Source organism: Diadema antillarum, unplaced genomic scaffold, assembly GCF_040938485.1.
Source record: "Diadema antillarum isolate AM-2024a unplaced genomic scaffold, OU_Dant_1.0 seq00000845_RagTag, whole genome shotgun sequence".
NCBI classification, from domain to species: Eukaryota; Metazoa; Echinodermata; class Echinoidea; order Diadematoida; family Diadematidae; genus Diadema; species Diadema antillarum.
In genome coordinates this window covers 555838-576096 of record NW_027271719.1, presented here as the reverse complement: position 1 = coordinate 576096, position 20259 = coordinate 555838, and the positions used below count along the sequence as shown (strand labels likewise).

At 37.7% G+C, this 20259-nt stretch overlaps 1 protein-coding gene across 1 annotated transcript; it reads left to right on the top strand.

The window, feature by feature from the left end:
- Positions 1-1137: 1137 nt before the first annotated feature.
- LOC139740245 (uncharacterized) lies at positions 1138-19780 on the top strand (the record flags this gene model as incomplete). Its single annotated transcript, XM_071650826.1, has 14 exons — positions 1138-1176; positions 3983-4129; positions 5084-5176; positions 5826-5928; positions 7371-7508; positions 8109-8197; positions 10265-10312; positions 11079-11186; positions 11945-12105; positions 12781-12870; positions 13181-13312; positions 16721-16834; positions 16978-17068; positions 18098-19780. Coding segments are annotated over 14 exons (3036 nt in total), but the record flags the coding sequence as incomplete, so codon positions are not given.
- Positions 19781-20259: the final 479 nt, after the last annotated feature.

The following is a 20259-nucleotide window of genomic DNA, read 5'->3' as shown; positions in this document are numbered from 1 at the left end:
TCTATGATTTTGAAGTAACTGCGTTTCGTAAATATATCCATCATTGTTTTTTCTGAGTCTGTAACATATAGTCAGAAAACTCACTGCGCCATTTTCCATCTGTTGTCAGATTTCTTGTTCACAGCAAAATGACAATTGCACATGTGTCTGGAGGCAAAGTGAAAAAGAGAGCAAGCAACATGAGACAACAGAAGGTAAAGATAAAAAGAACTTGAAAATAAAAGAGTGATCATGGTTTACACGTAGATGCATTACATGTGCAATTTTATGCATTGACCATCTTCGAGTGATATGACTTTGTGGTATAATAAACATACCAATAATGAGCTTGTTTTACACTGTCCCCTGTGGTATTCTTCACACAGATTCAAGTATTTCAAAAATGATTTTAGCCATTATTATTTCCAATCTAAAGAAAATAATTGCTGTGGAATCAGCAACTGTTGCATAAATCATTTGGGAAGTGTAATTTTATGCCACCACCCCAAGGGGTGCTGGAGACATAATGCCAGGTTGTCTGTAGTCTATCCATCAATCCAAGAACTTGCTATTGCAATGTAAGACAAACCACTCAGTGAATTTGGGTACAGGGTGCTAGGCCCAGATATGCTACAAGAAGTGTAGATGAAATTATTAGATATTGGCCAAAAAGATGAAAAACTGTATCTGTGATCAAGCTAATGAAATAATAAACTTATTAGGAAATCACTTTGTGCATCTTACCTGTATTATTCAAATGTAATTTTGACTGACAGCCCTGGTCTTTTAAAAAAACCTTAAAAAGGTTGAAATTTCATTAAGTACTGATTATGATTGTCACTTGATAAAGTTTTCACTGCTTTGTTCTTTAGTTTGATTTTATGCAAAGATTTTATAATTTTACGTTCTAGAGAGGAGGTTCACCATACAAGTATCAATGCTAACAGAAACATGGTAGTATATATTCAACTTGCAAACTTTCATGCAGTGGAGTACACTGCGGAATCTTGCCATCACACTTTCACGGAGGATGACTTGGTACTTGTGGACATGACTACTGTCAGTGGCTGCCGCCATAGGTCCCAGTTCGGCCTTGTTGTGGGAACGCATCAGACAGAAACAGGTTACGGGAAAGTCAGGCACGTCCGTCTTGCCTTTCACAAGCACAGCATCATTCCCAGCAGCACTCGACTGGTGGTAAGTGGTAACAAGTTTGTTACTTTTGTTTGTCTCGCCCGCGTAGTGGAAGCAAGACTTAGACGTTACTTTCCGTCATCTTCATCGGCGATGTTGTACTCTCTATAAACTTCCATAAGTTTAGATGTGACCACCAAATTTAGCTGTGACCACAAAATTCACACCTTGGTAACATCACCTAAAGATGCCAATCAAGTTTGAATATTGATGAATTCTGACAAGGTCAAAGATCAAAATATCAATGAACTTCCCTGATTTAAGCCCCATATAATGTGTGCCCTCAATTGCTTTCCACGCTTGTAGCTATATATGACCACAAAACTCACACCATAGGTACATCACCTAAAGATGCCGGTGAAGTTCAAATATAAAGTTGGACATGTTCAAAGGTCAAAAGGTCAATGAACTTGCATTAAAAAATACTATAATCACAAACTTGGTAATATGCGGGCGAGACATTGCTTGGAGTTTGCCCTATTATTTTTGATCGCACAGAGGAGATGGTGGCCCTATTGATTTTATTTATTTATTTATTTATTTATTTATTTATTTATTAATTTCCAGCAATAGGGTGGATAGCCCTTTCAGCACAGCTGATTTTCAAAGGGGTCCACTTGACATACATGTACATATAAAATTCATATAAAAAACAACAACAGCGATAAATACACATTTTAACTTGTACAACGTGGGTATGAAATCATTGTAAAAAATTTAAAAATGTGACTTACAGTCGACTAATTGATAAATTCATCAAAATTATTTCAGTGGCAAGTAGAAAAAGATATACACACAATGACTCATAGTCGACATGTTGATATCATATATTGAAATAATGGCAGTAATAGAAATAGCCGGACAAAAACGATGGAAATATGCTCAGAGAACTAAACTTAACACAACTAAATACCTAATCAAAATACTAATCAACGACAACAAAGACGTATTTGAGTGTGTGTGTGTGTATATATTATGAAGAAGGGGATATCTAAAACCGGAAACTTGGAACCGGTGACCAAATGATAAATAAAACAATACTTTATATCAAAACAGATATTAAAAATATGAATACAAATATATCAAATTACAACTTAAGAAGCCTGGATCTCATTTTCCATCTTCTTACAAAAACAATGTATATCTTTAGTGTTTCGGGTGACCAATGACAATGAATTGAATAAACCTGAACTTGCATATAAAAAACTCATGACGCAAATCTCTCGTTTGAAGAGGCTACACCCCAGTAAATAATGCCAGTGCATATCTTGGCAATCAATGACTTAAAGTCAAAGATATAAAACACCTGTTTCTTGACCCTGGCCTAATCTAAGCATCAGTCATCGCCACAGCGCCACAGGAGGGGGGGGGGGGGGGGGGGGGGGGGCACCGCGAGAGGAGGAGATTGTTTTGGTTTTGGCATGGGCCATGTAGCTCCATGGTGCTTGTGTGTGTGTACGTGTGTGTGTGTGAGTGTAGACATTCAGCGTATGCAGACAGAGCATGCCTGTACTGTAGTGACCGGAACTATTGTCATTCCATTTTGCTCTCCCCTTCTCCCTCCCCCATCTCTCCCCCCTCTCCCTCCCTCTCTCTCTCTCGCTCTCCCTCTCTCTCTCTCTCTCTCTCTCTCCCCCCTCTCTCTCTTTCTCAATGATCCAGTCAGCAGGCTGATTGTAACCAGGGAGGTAGTCTCACCTCCCCGTTGTAACTCACTGCCAAATAGCACATTGTCAGCACCGGCAAACTGGCAATGCTCTCCTTCTTATTCCTGTATTTTCGTTATTTACGGGTCAATTTTTTTCGTTCGAAATGTAAAATGGATGACCATAGAATTTCTCAATAGAATATAAAATTGAAAACTTTAGAAAGGATAGAGAAAATTGAGTTCACTTTGAATGGTCTGCCACAGGCAGATATCCTTATCATGCTCTTACGTAATACGACAGCTGCTTTCTCAATGATCCAGTCAGCAGGCTGATTGTAACCAGGGAGTAGTCTCACCTCCCCGTTGTAACTCACTGTCAAATAGCACCGGCAAACTGGCAATGCTCTCCTTCTTATTCCTGTATTTTCGTTATTTACGGGTCAATTTTTTTCGTTCGAAATGTAAAATGGATGACCATAGAATTTCTCAATAGAATATAAAATTGAAAACTTTAAAAAGGATAGAGAAAATTGAGTTCACTTTGAATGGTCTGCCACAGGCAGATATCCTTATCATGCTCTTACGTAATACGACAGCTGCTGGAGTCATCAAACCCTGGCTTGGCCTCCAGGTTTGTCACGCCTGAGCAGAATGCTTATTTGCAATGGACAAGTACTTCGACTCCCAACTCCCAAACGACAAATATACGCACCCCACTTTGGGTATTCCCCAGTTGGGGACTCGCCTCAAACGAGGGATTGACGGCATGTTCTTTTCATGAAATTTGTTTTAGGTTTATTTTTAAATTTTAAAATTTGTTTGTGGTTTATTTCCCTCTTACTAGCTTTTTAGGCTATATTCAATTCAAATGCATGATCAGCCCTCATACTAATCTATTCAGCTTTAGCCTTCAGCCACAATAAAAGAAACTCTACTTAAATTTCATTATGATTTGTGCAGTTTCTCGAAGATGAAACCTGTGTAATACAGATATATCCATACATACACGTGCTCAACATTCAGCATAGCAACAAAAGAATATTTCCTAACAAGAACATTACACTCCTGTCACCTAGCATACACTTACAAGCCTTGCTTCTTTTGTTAGTGGGTATTCTCTTGTTTTTAATAAAATGCCATTTCCTGCCCCTTCACTTACAGATTATTGCATCTCTTCATCATGAGCTGAATCAGGCAAGGGCGTTGCTGTACCAGAAGAATCCTCTTCTTAGGCACATTGCCACTCTAGAGGAATTGGATGTATTTTGCAACGAAGACCAACAGATCACAGCCAAGTCTACAGTTAAGGTATATTTATATTGATAAACATTTTCTTCATAATAGATCTTATTATAATCAATGCGCAACAATACATTCTGTTTGCAAATCAGTGTGGAACTACGTAGATTGTTCTATATATGTTCTATATATGTTCTATATATATAAGGGCAGTTTGTTATTAGAGTGATATTTTATACTACTGTAATCATGGAGATACAGAAATACCCAAATAATTTCTTCTTCTTTTTTTTTTCATTTGGCAGGCTGCCTTCTGACACACACACTTATACACATGAATGATAAATCTGGATGGTTCCTTGACATTTGCTCCTGCGACAATTGCTCCCGCGACAATTGCTCCCATGAAATACCTGCACGCTAAGCCAAACAAATTCTACCCACAAATGTAACCCCAACCCTAAGTCCTTTGAGAAAATGAGACTGGAGCCATTGTTGCAGGAGCAAATAATATGTCACCATTCAGACACACACTTATCATTCCTGAAATATGTGTATTTGACTTAGCAATCATACACATGTACCAGTATATGTGTACAGGTATATATATATATATATATATATATATATCACACACATACATAATGTATCTATGTGAATATTAATGATATGCCATATATAATATCAGGACTCGACACTAAAAATTGATGTCAGGCCACAGAAATTTTGAAAGCAGTATTTACATTTACTCTTATATCAGGCCACCAAAATGACCCATATGTGCCACTAAAGAAAAATTGTTGAAAAATGGTTAGCCCTTGTGTGTGTATGCAAATATATGTGTGTGTGTGTGTGTGTGTGTGTGTGTGTGTGTACGATATTGATATTGCATACTTTACAACAAAACTTCTACTTAAACCTGAGAGTTTTGATATTACATTGCTAGCTCGACAAAGTAAAGCCAAATAATATGTGATTTGCGTGTTTAAACGTTTGTGATGTGCTTATATCCTGGCTTTGTAGGAGGATCTGGAGGTGATACGACTGTTTGATGGGCCCACTGGCACAGGGAAGACATTACATCTCCGTCATTTGATCGGGAAAGAAATATCTCGGGTATGGTTTCCATAGATAAAAAACCTAGCGTGTGATGAAATGAGACTGAATATTGATGATATCACACAGTATGATGCATCTTCCCACGTGTCAATGTAGCAGCAGCAAGGCATATCAAGGCTTTTACTCTTTGTTAGACCATCTTTTGCCCATAGTTATCCAGTTTCAGTGTTGATACTTGAGAGGCTCCAACCTACTTGTTATCACTGATTAAAATACGAAGTTGAAATCTTTGAAGGCTTCCATGGCGGTAGAACGTTGGGTGGTAGAAGGCTTAACGGTGCATCACATTTTCTTTCTGGAGTATGTGAGTGGCCCTGAAAAGGACCTACCCAATCCCAACATTTCGGCAAGCATGTTCTCGCCGTTCTCAAGGGTTGGGTAGGCCCTTTTCAGGGCCACACACTTACCCTAGAAAGAATATGTGGTACACCATTAAAGCCTTCTACCACCCAAAATACAAAGTTATTGGCAAAGGATATAAAATGATGCACCAGGATTTGAATTCTCATTATTCATGCTCTCATTGTGTGTGTGTGTGTGTGTGTGTGTTTGCGTGCTTGACAGTCTCTTATAGTTGTGTGGACTAAAACCGAATCAGCTGTATATAACACACTTTCCTGTGTGTAAAAATCATCTCTTTGTATAGGCAAGAAACAAACGCAGGAAATTACTTGTGTGTGCCCCGTCCCACAAGGCATTGGATCATCTTCTTCGTAAGGTGTGGAAAGCTCTCAGAGGGGAAAAAAGGGGTAAGATGCCAGAAATGTTGATTGTCGCAGCAGAACATTGAGTTATTTGGACTGGCCCATAGGATTTGTTGAGGGCAGATAATGTACACATGTATCTATATATATGTACAGTATGTCCCCAAAAAAATTACAATCAGATTTTCGCATTGAAAACTTGAAATATGATAACACTGTCTGAATGCTATTTCAGAGTCTTAAAATGTAACATCTTAGCTATATTTTGCAGAAAACCCCATTCAGTTTGGTTAAGTGGTTATGGAGAAATGTGGATTCTTGTAAAGCATGTCATGGATCTAATTCTTCCCAATTTAGCACTTGGATGCACTCGGAACTGCATATTAACATGTGAACACAATGGACAGAAGTTGGAGGGAAGGGATTCCTGACATGCCCTACAAAAATCCTCATTTCTCTTTGACCACTGAAGCAAATCAGATGGGGTGTTCTGTAAGATGTGGGTAATAAGTTATAGTTCATATCCTGAAATTGTATTTGGATTGATTCACTATTTGTGGAGGTCCCCATTTTAATTTTTTTGTTTTTTTGTTTTGTTTTTGGACATACTGTATATATGCCATGTAATATAGAAAAATGTATTCATGTATACCATGAAACTTTTGCAAATTACCACTGGCATTCAATGCAAACACTTTTGAGTACATCTTACTTTCACAAAATTCACAAAAGTTGCATGTGAAAATTTCTCGTTTTACATTGATATTTGATTATAGTTCTGTTATTAGTTACTATAATTTTTGCTTTTAGATTTGTTTAAAATGTGGATTCATTAATATTATACCAGACAGTAAATCATATTACCTTATAGCAACCCTTGTTAGGAACTAACTACTTTGGAATGGCCTCTCAAACGACATCCAAACCAATTCTTCAATCTATGTATTAATGAGAAAACAAAAAATGTTCTTTTAAGAGTCTTATGTTCAGCCATGGTCCCCAACATAAATGATTTTTTTAGATAATTACCAGTGCTCATTTTTGTATTTTACTTTTTTATTATTATCTGTATGTTTTGGCATGCCTCAAACTAAATCAATGAAAAATCTCCACAATGCTTTAAGTCTTCAAAGGCAGTTGCTGTTGTTTTATTATTGTCTGTATGTTTTGGAATTCCTTAAATTATATTAATGAAAAATTACCACAATGCTTTTAGTCTTCGAAGGCACCACAGAAACACAACCCACGTATGTAACGTCACCCCAATATGCACAGGAAAATGATCCAGAACATGCAGTCAATAAGTACAAGTATAATAATGCAGTAGATGGTGGACTGCACTCCAGCAGAAAGGAGGGGGGGGGGGGGGGACATATCTAGAGCAGGAATTAGTGATTGATGCTTTCTGAAGTTTAACTATAGCTGCCCTCACTAACATGTTCTTGAATATCTGAATATCTGAATCTGAATATTCTTGTCATTGCCAGATAATCAGCAGGACAATTGTGTCGGTGGTGTTTACATTGTTCGGGTAGGCGACACACAACATGCAGACGAACAGCTCTCCCCATTTTTCATCTCTCACCTCATGGCAAAGATGAGAAAAAACCATCACCAAAGAAATTGTAAGTTAAAGTGCAACTAGCAGCCTTTTTTATATATTATTCTTCTTCTTTTTTTTTAAATTCTTGACCGGACAAGTTTGTGCAGCATTGCTGAGAGTAAAAAAAAATTTAAAAAATGATGTATTCAAGTTAATGCTTTGTTGTTTCAAGTTTGTTATATCAATGACTTTGCCTTAGATTTTGTAGAGACTATTTTCAGTCCTATATGACTGAGTTGCAAGTTCGTTCATATGTGCATAGTCTTAAAGGGGAAGGCTAGTAACTGATCAGTGGGAATCAGTGGAAATGTTGGGAGATGATTGTTCCAATCCTTATGGGATTCATTCAATAGTTCATTGTATATCTATTGTTGTGTGAAAATGATTTGCTTCAGAATGGTCTCATATTCAAGTAATGTGCAGTTTAATGCTTCCAGGTTAGCGTCCCTGGTCAAATTACATATTTGATAACATATTTAATTATTCCATGTGAGTCACTGCTAGATGTAAGAGAGTGACATCAGTTTCGTTGTAATGTATTTAGCATTTTGTCTGCACATTATTCAAAATGAGAGCATATAATCTTGAGACTTTTATTTTGAAAAACTTTCAAAACATTTAGATAACAAGTTGTCTGATGATGAGCTACAAATGAAGATATTGGAGCAAGCAGAAGTAATAGGATGTACGCTTAAAGCTTGTGGATCAAAGGTAGAGCAATGATTTCAAGTTTTTTGACTATCAACGTTTGACATTTATAAAACCATTGACAATAGGAACATGGAATGCCCTGCTCAAATCCTACATGGATTTCATAATCATTTTGAAAATGGGTTTAAATCATGGTTTGCTTGGGGATTTTTTTTTCCAATTTTTTAAAGGGGAAGGCTGCACACATTATCCTGTGTGTAGCTAACCTACTAGCATTTACATGGCCCAAATGAGATATGTATATTGCTTTGATAGGCATACACTAATGCAAATCATTTTCTGAGTGAAAATTCAATTTCTTAGCGCAAATTACAGACTTAATGTTTTGTTGTTTTTTTTGTTACTCAATATCAAGCAATTTTCTGCCTTTTTTTTTTCCTAGTTAATCTCTGACATTCGTATCTTTAGTTTTGTTCTCATTTCTATTATTTCTTTATCAATAATAGTGCCAATATGTGCATTTCTATATTATACATTAACTGGAGTAAGATTCAGGATGCAAATGCCTCGTCCTGCTGACTGCAATTCACATTCTTTCATTTGCCGAGAAGAATAAGACATCTCTTTATGTCCAGATAGGAATATATATGAAAATTGCCCTGCTTCGGGGTTATCTTCTTTTCCTTTTTATTTGGAATCATGTAATGCACGAGTAATAATACCTCCAATTTGTCCTTGGAACCTCTCTGAGTTTCATGTGTGAAAGTTAGCAGCCCTGCTATAGAGGGACATAGTTGTGCACGGTTAAATGTAAAGTCTCTATGATGAAGAACAGAGAAGACAGTCACAATTCTGTAGAGGAGTTTGCATTCATCAGCAGCCATGATTTCATATCATTTCCTTGTATCTTCCCTGCATTTGCTATGGAAATGAATATTATGTACCCTGTCATTCAAAGTAGGAACTCGCAATCACTCACTCTATGTATTTGATTTCACCTGCTTCCTGGTACTAGAGAGACTTCATGCATGACATCGTAGGTTGTTTTCATGAGATGTGTACTATGGGAAGGGCACCTTACAGCCTTATGTACAGTGCGTATCAAAAAAAAAAAAAAAACGCAACAAGATTTAATTTCAAATTTGTGAATATTGTGTTAACTTTACACCAAAGTAAGTAGCAACATCTTAAAGCCACATATCTCCTCTTTCCAATGATATCTTATTTATTCTTACGCGGTAATGGATGGCTCAGTAATCCTTCTTTTTGGACAATGGGCCAAATTGGACTTTGGACCAAGTTTCAGTTAGTAAGACCAGCATAAATCCTTTTCAGTTCTCCTATTTTTTCTTTTTTTTTTCTTTTGGAAAGCTGAATGTCTGGACTGGACTTTGTGGAAACGGTTTGCTCCTAGGGCCCTTCTTCTTTGAAAACAACATGAACGGAAATGGATACTTACACATTTTAAATGAACGTGTGATTCCTGAATTAACGGAAAATTTTCCTGTGCAACAAAAGGGTGTGTGTGAGATGGAGAAAAGAGCTAATCTCTGTGTGAAAAGGTATGGTTGCCATAATGAGGGGAATGGAATGTAATGTTAAAAAGAGATTTTAAAGAAAGAAGACAATGGTAAGTTGCGATTATTGATTTCATTATTCCATTTCTTAATTTAATTTAATTTAATTTAATTTGATTTAATTTAATTTAATTTAATTTAATTTAATTTAATTTAATTTAATTTAATCTAATAAGGTGCATTGATTCTTGCAGTATCTAAACTTGGTCCCAAGTCCAATTTGACCCATTGTCCAAAAAGAATGATTACTCGGCCATTCATGACTGTGTATGAATAAATAAGATATCATTGGAAAGAGGAGATATGTGGTTTTAATTTGTTGCTACTCACTTTGGTGTAAAGTTAATACAATCTTCACAAATTTGAAATCAAATCTTGTTGCGTTTTTTTTTTTTTTGTTGATACGCACTGTATAACAATAATAAACAGGAATTTTCTTTACACAAACTTTTTACAAGCCACACACAATGCTTATACACAATGCTCCCATAATGGTACAAAACTGTATATGTACCTTATAGTCACCTTCACAATTTATGTCTGCTGATAGATCATGAGATCCAGCATGAGGAATGTGACTGCTGTCTTTGTTGATGATGTGAGTATAACTGCATTTTTCATTTGTTTTGAAATGCCCTCTCTCTTTCTTGACACTCAGTACATTGCATTACAATTGCAATAACTTTCAGTATTAAAGTTAGTCAAGAGCAGGTGTGGTGCAGAAGTCAATTTTGCCTCACATGAAGGTTTTGGGGTTTTTTTTAGTTTTTTTATAAAAGATATTGGAAAAAAATTGATTTTCTTTGACTGAAATCTGAGAATTTTCACATGAATTCCAAGTTGTAGCCAGATTTACAACCTATGTACATTTTAGTGAACACAGATTTGAAAATGATAACTTCAAACAATTCTGTGAGTTAACAACACATAAGAACATGGGAACCGCTGAATAGCAATGTCAAACTTTAGGTATTTAAGAAATTTTGTACCTTAAATATTGACTGGAAGTCATTTATTTCAACAAGTTTTTGGTTGAATTTCTATTTGGGGATTATATGTAAAGAAGATTATTGAGAAGACGTTCTTTTCATATTTTTTTTAGGGGGTATTTATCTGTGTATGTTTAGTATCCTCTTATGTTCTTATCAACCTTTGAAATATCTCATCTTGCAGTCTTCAAAGCTTGCATGAATTGAATACATGCTATTTCTGGAGAAGAGGCAGGCAATCATTTATGTTCCATTCATGCAACTTTGCACAGAGATAATCTCAAGGGACAATAAAAAAAAAATCTCCATAGCAAAGTATGTCATAAACAAGTGATTGATGATGAATAAGACTGTCTCTCAATTTGAAAACCTCAGGTTGGTCACTGCACAGAGACTGAGGTACTCCTTGCCCTCCAGAATAGGAGTCGGCGGCTGTTTGTAGCGGGCGATAAACGACAAGGAATCGTCACCATCCGTTCACAGGTCTGATAGTTTAGAGAAATCACAACTGTTTGAAACCATTTAAATGTTTTGAAAGACTGTCATACACTGTATCTTTGCAAGGGGTTATTCGGAGCTTTTTATTCTACTTTATATAAAACTTAGGGCCCGTGTGCAAAAGTAAGTACTAAGTAATGAGTCAACACTTTTTCACAATTACACATATTGAGCATTTGTATGTTTTAGTCGAAACATTTGGGTTTGTATTACATCTGAGGTGTGAACTTACTGTCCACAATACTACATGTATTTGCCATTTAGGATACCGGTGAATCCCTCTAATCTACTCTGGGGGCATTTCATCAAGCATTTTGTCAAATATATATGTATATATGTATGTATATATAATATATGTTTATATATTATATATATATGTATATATATTATATATATATATATATATATATATATATATATATATACATGTATATATATATATATATATATATATATATATATATATATATATGTATATGTACTTTTATGCAAATTTGCTCTCAACCAATCAGATGCAAGGATTTCGTTAGCTTAAAAAATTTTTTTTTTCAGAACAAATACATTTTATCTGACAAATTGCTTTGTTAAAGCCATAAAGTCCAGCTTGAGTAGTTTAATCTACATGTCTCCACAGCTAAAGTTTTACTTTGACTGCCTGATGTGGCAGATCTTATATAAAAGTGCAAGATTTGTGATAATCAGCAGTGACTGTACATGTACAGAAAATATGTTTGTCATTGCAGATGGCTTCACGGCTAGGATGGAATCGGTCCCTGCTGCAGCGAGTAGTCCAGAAGTTGCCAGAAGAGTTCATTAGAAGTTTTGACTCTCAGTTTCGGATGAAAGGAGCCATTGCTTCCTTCCCTTCAAACTTCTTCTACCAGGGCAGCATGAAAACCGACTCGTGAGGGCTATAGGTGTAGCTAATCTTGTGCACAGGGCTCAACATTGCCACTGGGCCACTAAAGGTTGATGTTGGGCCCCCAAATTTCCTTATAGGATATCTATCTTAAGATGGCCTGATCGGCCATCCAAACTTGAAATTATTTCACATACTTTTAATTTGGGCCACTGCATTTCATTTCGGGCCACCATGACTTCTTATTTGAAGATTTTAGTGGTATGCATGGACCCCCAGAGTAAGTGTCGAGCCCTGTTATACATAATCAGTCATCAAAGCACAACAGTTGATACTGAAAGAGTGAAGTTGCTTGTGGATAATGTGAAGAGATTTAACAATCAACATATCTAAACAAACACATGTGTGTAATTGATGTATTGATGTGCTTGTTATATCAATACTTTTGATAAAGCTTCTATATAGTACTTGTCTTGTTTCTTAATGTACATTGTAGATATTCATTACCTGCTATATCCGTTTTTATATGGTGTAAATAATATCTTCTTTTAAGTTGTAATGCTAAAAGTAGCAGTTTTGTTTTAAAGCCTTATTGTATTGACTTGGATTCTGATGTCAAAAGACTTTAACATTTAAAACTGCTGTAAAATGTATGCATTGTCACTAGTGTTTCAGTTTTTATATGGCATTTCTTATCACAAATTTGATTTGCTCACTTAGGAACAAACTTCCACCTGCATGGAAGGACTACAAGCTTCGGCCCTACATGGTGTTTCATGTATCTGATTGCATGGATAGTGACAACAGTAGGTATGTACAAGAATGCAAAAAAAAAAGTCTCCATGAATCCTCAAAAGAAACTCTACATGTGAACGGTATGCTTGTTTGTTTTGCAGTCTGTCCCAAACATTAGGTTTCAGGCTGTTGTGAATGAAAAGTTTGGTATTTTTACCCAGGTTTATGAAACAAATACACAGAACTTAACATTTTATTGAATACAGGTATATATATTTTCTCAACTTTCTGTACCTCACACTGATTTCAATTCTCTTCTCATGGCACTATTTCATTTGCACCTGGGCATTCTTTTCCTATGATTCTTCCTGCTCTTTTCAATCAGTGTTCTGCAGGGTGATGGTAGTGTTGATTTCATCATTGAGCTTGCGAGACAAGTGCTGGAGATCGCAGAGAGCTCAGGAATAATCACTCCATATCGCCGCCAGAAAGTTGATCTGCAGGAACGTTTGGCAAAGTATGTACATGAATGATCATTCCTTGAAGTCCCAAGTCACAGATAATTTGTCTTATGTACCATGTCCTAACTCTGTAATCCAAATCCTTAAGTCTCAAGTTGCAAGTCCCAAGTCCCTATTCTCATATTTCAAGTGTGTTCAGAGACCATTATACGTAGTCTCCAATCGGAAGTCACAAGCTCCAATTTCTTTGTCCAGATTCTGGTTTCTCAAGTCTTCATTCATAAGTCATGAGTTCTCAATACCAGACCTGCCAAGTCTCACACCTCAGCAGTCTTTCTCACTCTACTATTTTAACACACCTGACAAACAATTTCTCATACCCCACAAAAACAACAATCAAGCATACAACCCTCCCCCACCAAAAAAAACCCAACAACAACAAAACAGAACAAAAACATGGATTTCTGACCACTAACAAAAGTTACAGTTTGAGACAACATTTTTTTTCATGGAAAACATAATCCAAATAGTATATTAGTATGCATTGTATCACAAAATTTAGAGCTTAAAAATGCTAATGCTCATTATCATGGGAAGGGTGACCCCCCCCCCCAACCCACACCCTGCTGAAATCTCACACCTAGTTGCCGTCTGACCTTGGCATCTCGATCTGTAGTGCTGAGTTCCCAGATCGACTCAAATGTTTTCAAGCCCTGAGTTTAAAGGCTTGATTCTCAACCCTGAGACTGCAGAAGTCTCAAGTTCCAATTCCAGAATCTTATATTATGTCCCAAATCCCTAGTCAAAAGCCTCAAGTTTTGAGTCGAAAGTCCTGTGTCCCGAGTCCTGAGTCCCTTGTTTTGATTCTGAAGTACCCAAGGCAAAAGAGTTGAATCAAAAATTCTCAATCCTGAGTTCCGAGTCCTTGGGCCACTTTAAAACCTAGTTTCTCTCGGACTTTGGCATCTCTTTAGTACTACGTTCTGACTGTTAAGGTTTCCAAGTTCTGAGCTAAGGGTCTTGATCTTCTGAATCTCAAGTCCTAAGTCCTGAATTCTTAGACCACAGTCTCAAGTTCTAATGATTTTTATGTCTCAAATTCCAATAGTCAAAAGTCTCGAGTCTGGAGTCAAAAATCCTGAGTCACATTTCTCTTGTTGTGATTCTACGGTACTCAAGGCAAAAGTCTTGAGTCTCGAGTCAAAAGTCCTACTGAAGGGTCCCTTGTTTTGATTCTGAAGTGCTCGAGTCAGAAATGTTGAATCTCAAATTCTGAATCCTGAGTTTTGAGACCTAAGCCAATATCACAGTTAGCTGCTCTCTGACCATGGTCTCTCTCCTGTTCTGAATTTCCAGTTTGACTCGAAAGGTTTTTAAGTCCCCAGCTCAAAGTTTTGATGCTCAAGTCCTATGCCCTGAAATTTGAGACCAGAGTTTTTCAAGTTCCAGTGATTCTTATACCCTGTTAAATGAGTCCCCCAAACACAGCACAACCTCTAGAGGTTGTGCTGTGTTCATGCCAGACGAGGGGACTCTAAATGTGACCCTGCACCTCAAAACAAACAAAAAGTCGCCAGACATGAATTTTTAGTTAAGACCATATTCTGAAAGAGCAGACTTTAAGCTTTAAAATGATGTATAACTCAAATCAAATGGACTCTCCTAACCTATCTAAATATTGGAAAGAAAGCACAAACTCAGGAAAAGTGTGAACTGAGAAAAGAGGCTCTGAAGTACAGTGTCTATTCAAGCGCTTAATTAACTATAATCTTTACCAAACCATGCTGGCTGTGCGATGAAGGGACAAAAAAACAGGAAGTAAACCACCAGAGTAACAACAATGAAGGGATTATCAGATTAAACTGAAATTAAGCATGCCTCATTAACACATTCTGTCCATAAGTAATGCTAACTTTCAAAGCAGTAGCACTATCCTTTTGAAAGTTATTAGAGTTGAAAGTGAAGAGTGTGGACAAGGTTTTTCAGAACTGAAAAAGGGATTCTAAAGACACACCTAATCACACTATTCTACCAAAAATGTTCGAGATAAACTGCTAAAAAAACACACTTTCCTGCCCGTTTTATGATGCCAAATTTTAGCATAATGTAAAAGAAAACCCGCTCTTTCAGAAAATATGAAAAGTCAAGTTCGGCAAGGTTGACCCATATCACTTACAACTATTTTCAGTCCTCACGCAAAATCAGCGTGTGCGACTTTATGTTCGTTTTGAGGTGCACTGTCACAAATGGTCTCGGCACAAACACGGCGTGAACATAGTGTGGTTTCAGACCCTTTGCCAACTATACTCCTTTTTAATACACAATGGAGAAAATGAAGAAAACTTTGATAAATGTCCGATATTTGTACATTAGTTGTTGTCCTTTAGTTCAGATATGGTATTCCAGCACTTGCTAATGGTCATTAATATCAAATTCAGATACCAACTTATATATCAAAGTCTTGTACAAAGCTGGATGTGGTATTATCAGTATATGACATGCTATATCCCGAACAGTTTGAAATCAACCTGTGCAAGTCACAGGTTGGTTTTCCCTTTTACATCATGCCATCTTGCATTATGAATGATGTCCTGGTAGTTGTGTAGTAAGCTATGTGAATGGATGTGATGACTACAACACAATGAACTGTTTTCATATAATAAGCAAGATTGTGTAAACTGATGATAAGCACTGCACGGTAAGGTTTTTGCAGAAGCGTTGCAAGGCTCAAAACCATAGACCTTTGGCAGTTCTAGAGTAAGTGTGAACAGATGTTAATACTAATCAACCCATGTGTGATAAATTCTGTAACTACATCCACGACTGCATGTAAATATTTTGTAGTGCAGCATGACTGTTGAGTTATCAACAGCTCCAATATCAGAACCAGATTTTAGCTCTATTACACCCCATTCTTACTTGTTGAGAATCTATTTCCTACAGAGCAACTTTAAGCTATGTCTAAATGGTCCTGCACCCAGTATGGACACACCTGAATGAACAAGGAGGTGGCAAGAGGCCAAACCATTCAACTTACCATCTGTCCTCAACCAAGAAGCTGATATTTTATTTTTGCTGTCGGAGTATTTTGAGCTTGTTTAGCACAAATGTTTTATTTTATGCTTTGCTTATGATATGCAACATACAAGTAAATGACAAAATATTAAATGGAACTATGATAGATTGATTAAATTAGGCCTGAACAGAAGCAATTAAGGTAGGTTCTCAAATGGCTGTGCCTGTTTTGAAGCAGTTTAGTAGAATATACTGGTCTCCTGATTGTGGCTAAAATGGTTCTCAAAATGGTTATATGTGTAACATTGCAGGTTGGGTTTTCACAGAACTTTAAACTTCCCCCATAGATGTTTCATTGATATCTGTTAGCATTCCACACGTTTATCAAATTTCTGGCTAGCATAGATAGCTGAGATATGAATAGCCATCTTGGATTCACCTTTTTCTAGGATACAGCTTCCAAAGAAAACTGCAGTGGGCATACTAGATGACTTCATCGGATCAGAGAAAGATGTCATTATTCTCTCCTGCATAAGTTCTGCAAATCCTTCCAGCACAGTTGGGTAAGATTTAATCATTGCCTTTAAAACACTTCGTTCAATATTTTACATGATAATATTATGATACTAAAACTAGACCAAATAAAATATCAAAAGATTAGTTGAAAGCATATAAAACATATATATCTCTCTTTCTGCTTTGTCAGGTACATGACAGATCCCCGGCTCCTAAATATTGCCTTGACCCGGGCCAAGCTCAGCCTTCTAGTTGTTGGAAACACAGACATACTCCGAAAGGTACTCTTTTCTTCTCCAAGTGTGGGGTGCTTGTGAATTCAGCTTTGTTTGTTGATGTCATTTGTTGTTTTCCTTGGAATAGACCTGTTATTGAGCAGTTTGCCTGTTCCAAATATTGAAAATGCATTTCAGTACCTGGGATTTAGTTTATCAACTTACAGTTTTTGCCATGTCAGGTCACCCCCTTTGATCAGCTCTGTGCTTGTCATGAAAAACCCATACTAAATTGTGTTGGAAAAATAGAGATCCTATTGGTATCAGTGAAAGTGTAACAGCAAATTTTGGGAAACAAAATTGTTCAAATGGTGCAGACACATAAATGGGAGTTCAGAGTCTGGACTTCTAAATTAACCATGTATTTTCAATATCATTTTTTTCTTTCAATAGATCCAAATGCAGTGTGACCAAGTCATATTGTATTTTGAGATATGTGAAGGAAAGAATGTTTGTTGTTCAGGATGTTACCAAAAGTGGACAGTTTGGACACGTAATTGGATAGCATGGCTCTAATTGTTGACATCTTGATTTCCTCCTGCTGTTTCAAAAATCCACGCCTAGATTTTCATCAGACTTGTAGTGATAGTACATCATAGTAAGGCATTGTACATGTCTACTTGTAAAGGGATAGGACAAATAGAAATTAGTAAAAGAAGTTCTAGGAATGGCAACATTAGAGCTTCCTAAGCCCCCTAATGTCAGGACCCAAAGGTAAAATTAGCACTTTTCACTGTACTATTTGAATTAGAGCATGTAAGCACTTCTCTTTTTTTTTGGTGGTGGTGGTGGTGGTTTGGTTTTCATTGCTCAGGAGGGCAGGAATTAGGGTTAGTCAAAAGGAACGTGTGGTTATCATAGGAGTCGTACCCCGATAGGTATTAAAGAATAGTACTTGTTCGTAGGGGTCATAATGAGGTATTTACAACCAACTGGTTTACACATGACCATGGAAGGGCACTACAGGAAAGTTGTCTTTAGTTTGAAGTCATATTCAAGCTGAAGTGTTGTTCTTTCTTCCCTGTGTGGTCATAGATGAACAGCTGCTGGAGGTCCCTGGTGGAGGATGCAGAGAAACGACAGCTTGTATTTCTCACATCTCGTGCCTCATACAGGCACGTCGCTCGGCAGTGCAAGGTCAAGCCGTTCCATGTAGAGTCCCCAAAGCCTTCACTTGTAAAGCCTCCCCATATGTATAGTGAGCAGCCAGCAGCCAATCAGACGGTTGTAAGATCACCAGCACCACCATCCGCTGGTGCTTCTGCCACTATCCGTGAGTCATCCTCGATCAGAGAGCCTTCACATGCAAAGGAGCCACTGCCTAATTTAAGGCAGGGTTCTGGTGGACATGAGAACACAGCAGCACCTAGCAGTAGGTCGCTCCATCAGCATGAAAAATCTTGTGGAAACTCTGCCAACTCGGCATCTGGCACATTACATGTCAAGGGAGGGTCAATCCATACCATGAAAGTGTCTAGTGAGCGTGCTGAGAGACCAGCTGGGCCTCCCTATATAAGACAGTCATCTCTGGTTGATCCAAGAACAGTCTCAGTAGCCAGTCACTCCACTCTAAGCAATAGGAAGAGGCACATGTCTGCAGATGAAGTCAAAGGGACAAGTAAGAAACGTGTGCGCTTTAGTGATGAACCAGATGCAACAGCCTGTGCCACAAAGGCGAGCCGTGTCCAATCAGCAAGGATCTCAGGAAAGTATGAAACAAGTGGAATGAGTAGCTCTGGCATGTCAGGAGATGTGCATGGACATTACCAATCCTTTGCTACCGATGAGAGAGGGAGGTTGAACAGCCACTCGACCCGTGAAGGGACAGGCCAAAGCCATACAGAAAGACAAGACTTTGGCAAGCGTGATGGTCCAAACAGAGAATATTCCGAAGATGAAAGCAGACATCCCTTTGGAAGAGAACATGGAAACACAGCACCACGAGCATCACGAGAACTGGATTCAGAAGAGAGGCATCTTGGAGGAGCCAGCTATGGAACTTCTAGGTCTGGCCAGGATGCTGCCACTCTGAGCAGCTATGAACGGAGACATTCATATGGAGCAGGATCTTCACTCATCTACCCCAAGACATCCAGTAAGCCAATGAATACCTCCTTTCAGAGCTTTGAATCCAGCGAAAGCACGATTGACAAGCACCGCAGACGGCAGTCTACTGGCAGCAGTCACTTTGAGAGAACTACACGTAACCAAGGGAGACAAGGTTTCCAAAACAGAGAATATACCCGACAAGCGGACAGAATGCCCTTAATAAGAGAGCATGAGGTACCAGCACCAAACGCACCAAGAAATCAGGCACCAAGAGAAGGGAATTTTGAAGGACCTCATACTCCCAATGAGAGAACTCGGCACAGAGGTGGGAGGGGACGAGATAGGAGACAACAGTACCGTGGAAGGGAGCATGCAACCCTGGCAGCGAATTCATCAAGACATCAGGGCTCAGGGGAGGGGAATTTTGGAAGAACTAGTGATGGATACCCACAAACTGCCCAATTTCCAAGCTACCAGAAAAAGCGAAGGGAGAGTCTGAGTCAGCAGGCATCCAAGCCTGGTGAAATGAATCCATCTCTTGCCCACAGCCACAGTGTGCAGAAGCAGTTTGGGAGCAAGTCAACTGAGTTAATTCAGCCACAGCATTCACAGCACAGACGTCACCGATCCAATGAAATGAAAGACAAACAGATGGACTTTCAAAACTAAGAATGACAAAAACAAAACAAAAACTAAATGAAAGGTCATCAGATACTTGTTGTTGGTTATTGTTTTTTGTTTTTTTTTTGCCTTAAGGAGAATGAAACCGTAATAAATTACAGTGCATTCCATTAACAGATACATTTATATATTGAAATTCTCTTTGCAGAAAAGTAGTAATTTACTACCCAGGATTACTATCGATAATTACCTTCCGATACTCACTTTTGTTTGGTTATAACAACAAAAAAAAAATCTGCTGGTCTTAACGACTTACTGTAATTAGTGTAAAAGTGGATATTTTTGCGCAACTAATTTTTTGCGATTAACTGGGTGAGAAGAGTTTCGCGTGTTTTTAATTCCGCGGAATCAAGACACCAAGTACAGGAACATATGGCAAGCAAGAATATTCCCGTGCTTTTATTTTTGCGCTAGTTTCTGGTTGCGTAAAATGTGCAAAAATTTCAACACCGCGAAAATTTCCACTT